Source organism: Trichechus manatus, unplaced genomic scaffold, assembly GCF_000243295.1.
Source record: "Trichechus manatus latirostris isolate Lorelei unplaced genomic scaffold, TriManLat1.0 scaffold00015, whole genome shotgun sequence".
NCBI lineage: Eukaryota > Metazoa > Chordata > Mammalia > Sirenia > Trichechidae > Trichechus > Trichechus manatus.
In genome coordinates this window covers 201606-203758 of record NW_004443951.1, presented here as the reverse complement: position 1 = coordinate 203758, position 2153 = coordinate 201606, and the positions used below count along the sequence as shown (strand labels likewise).

The 2153-nt window shown below is 37.7% G+C and overlaps 1 protein-coding gene across 1 annotated transcript in view; it reads right to left on the bottom strand.

Annotated features, from left to right (window-relative positions):
* The window catches only part of USP24 (ubiquitin specific peptidase 24), a 145041-nt gene that overhangs the window by 38724 nt on the left and 104164 nt on the right, over nucleotides 1-2153 (bottom strand). The window contains exons 40-41 of the mRNA XM_023727032.1: nucleotides 1843-2034; nucleotides 787-904 (exon numbers count right to left, since the gene is read on the bottom strand). Of these exons, the coding sequence (XP_023582800.1) occupies nucleotides 787-904; nucleotides 1843-2034 (310 nt within the window). The remainder of the gene's footprint in view (nucleotides 1-786; nucleotides 905-1842; nucleotides 2035-2153) is intronic.

Genomic DNA, 2153 nt, shown 5'->3' with positions numbered 1-2153 from the left:
GAGATGACAGCTTTATAGGCACCTCCTTTTCCTATCTTCAGCAGTATAAATACCATCCAGATAGGGTCACAGTTACAAAGGAATCTTTCAAATTTCTACTCATGAAAATACAAAATTTGATTCTAAAATTACACTGCAATAAATCACTAGCAGTTTCAATGATCAGGACACAGTCACTGTCAGTAAATAACACAGTTCATGCACTAAAGCACCTATACTTTCCTCAGAGAAGAAACCCACAAGACTTTACTCAGAGCCTACTTACTTTCACTTTAGACATAATTCTTATAAGCTTGGTTTCCCTTGGAATTTGTTTACTGACCAAGTTAACCACATTGTTATTTATTCCTCCAATGATTATAATGGTATTACCATATTTTACACAAAGAGCACGTCTTTTGCATTTCTTTGCAGGCCTTGCCCTCCCCCTGCAAGGTACCCTCACAAGCACTGCCATGTCAATCCTCTTCCACATGTTGCTGTAAAAAAAAAAAATTAGCATAGCGTGTTTATGAAAATACCTCGCAAGGGGCAGGGCACAGCTGGCAAACCAAGGCAGAAGGCATGTGTCATTTGCTTGAACAATGCAGTACCATACTTGCTCAGCACTTACTGTGGGCCAGGCTAGTTTTATGGTAAGTCTCTTTACAGGCATTTCTTTATACAGTGGATAATATAAGACACACACAAGGTGGAAGACAAATGCCAACTTAATAAAATCTTTTTGAACTAAAGTTTCAAATTAGAATTTTTACCAAAACTGAACACAACGTGCATTTTCCATACTTTGGATGAAAGTCCTGTTGACTGATGGCGGCACTGCCAGCTGGAGAATGACTATTTAAAATAATTCTAGAAGCTCGGAAAAGGAAGTCATCTAACAATGGTTTAATGAGTGATGAACCTGGAATAGAGCATAATATTCATGTTGAGGATGAACACTTACATTTTAATTCGTCTTGAACTTTCATATCAGAGCAGCAAAAGCACCCAAGGTCACCTAATGGGACGGCTTTAAATTTACTTTAATGCTTATTTTTGAGTGCTTACTATATAGCAAGGCTCTGTGGGGCAGGATGCAGGGTAGGTGGATGGGTGGGTCAGAGGATAGGACATAAGATAGACAAGCAAGAGTGCCTTCCTTTATGGGCTTGCAATACGGTGAAGGGAGTCAAACTTCTCCTTTGGAAATGTAAGTGCCAAGGACACCACAAGGCAGAATGGTTTGGGTGAATAATTAGTCCAGATAAGGGTTTTGACACTTTTTAAACTTTGCCTTTTTTAGATAAAAATGTTGAGAATCACTCTTTTCTATGTATCCCCAGTAGCCAAAAAGATTTTGTAGAACTTTGTGTTATAAAAGTGACAGGTAATGTTCTAATTAATTTTCTGAATATAATTTATAACATGAAATATGCTTTTACAAAATACATGTGTACCCCAGGAGAATTTCATATGTACCCTTCTACCTGGAGGTGGCAGTTGGGGGCTGCCTCCCCAGATGAGAAACACCACTCAAAAGAAATAAGGTACACAATAGATTATATATTATAAAGTATATAACAGCAAAACAAACAAAAAAACCTACTCTGAATTGTAATTTTTACTTGTTATTAAGCTGTATGATCCAATTACCTTGAACACTGTAAATTTTCTATGTGATCCTAGTGACAAAAGTAAAATACACCTTAAATCTGTTAGCCGCTAAAATTCCAGACAATCCCCTACTGCCTGCAGGGTCAATTTTCTATGGAACATTTCAGCATCTATCTTATTTTCCCAATTACACACAACGAGAGAGCTGGGGTATTCTGCCACTTGGTAAGAGGAAGCAGTAATTACCAAGCATTTCCTTTTCTGCCCCACAGAGTGAAAGAAGGGTCTTAATGAGTCGTAAGTGTCCTGCCAATAAGATGTTGTCTGCTTCACTGGTTTCACATTCAGCTGTGCGATTAGGTTCAAAGTTATCCAGCCAAGTAATCTCGTCTTCCAGCATAGTAGCTGGGCTGATTCTTAACTGCTCCATTTCTGAAGCTAAGGACAAAAAAAAAAAAAAAATCAATTAGAAACAAAGAAGGATTTTCCTTTATGAAGTCAAAATCCTGAATTTAAAGTAAGCAAACTCAGTCCTTTCACTTCACAGACCTCAAAAA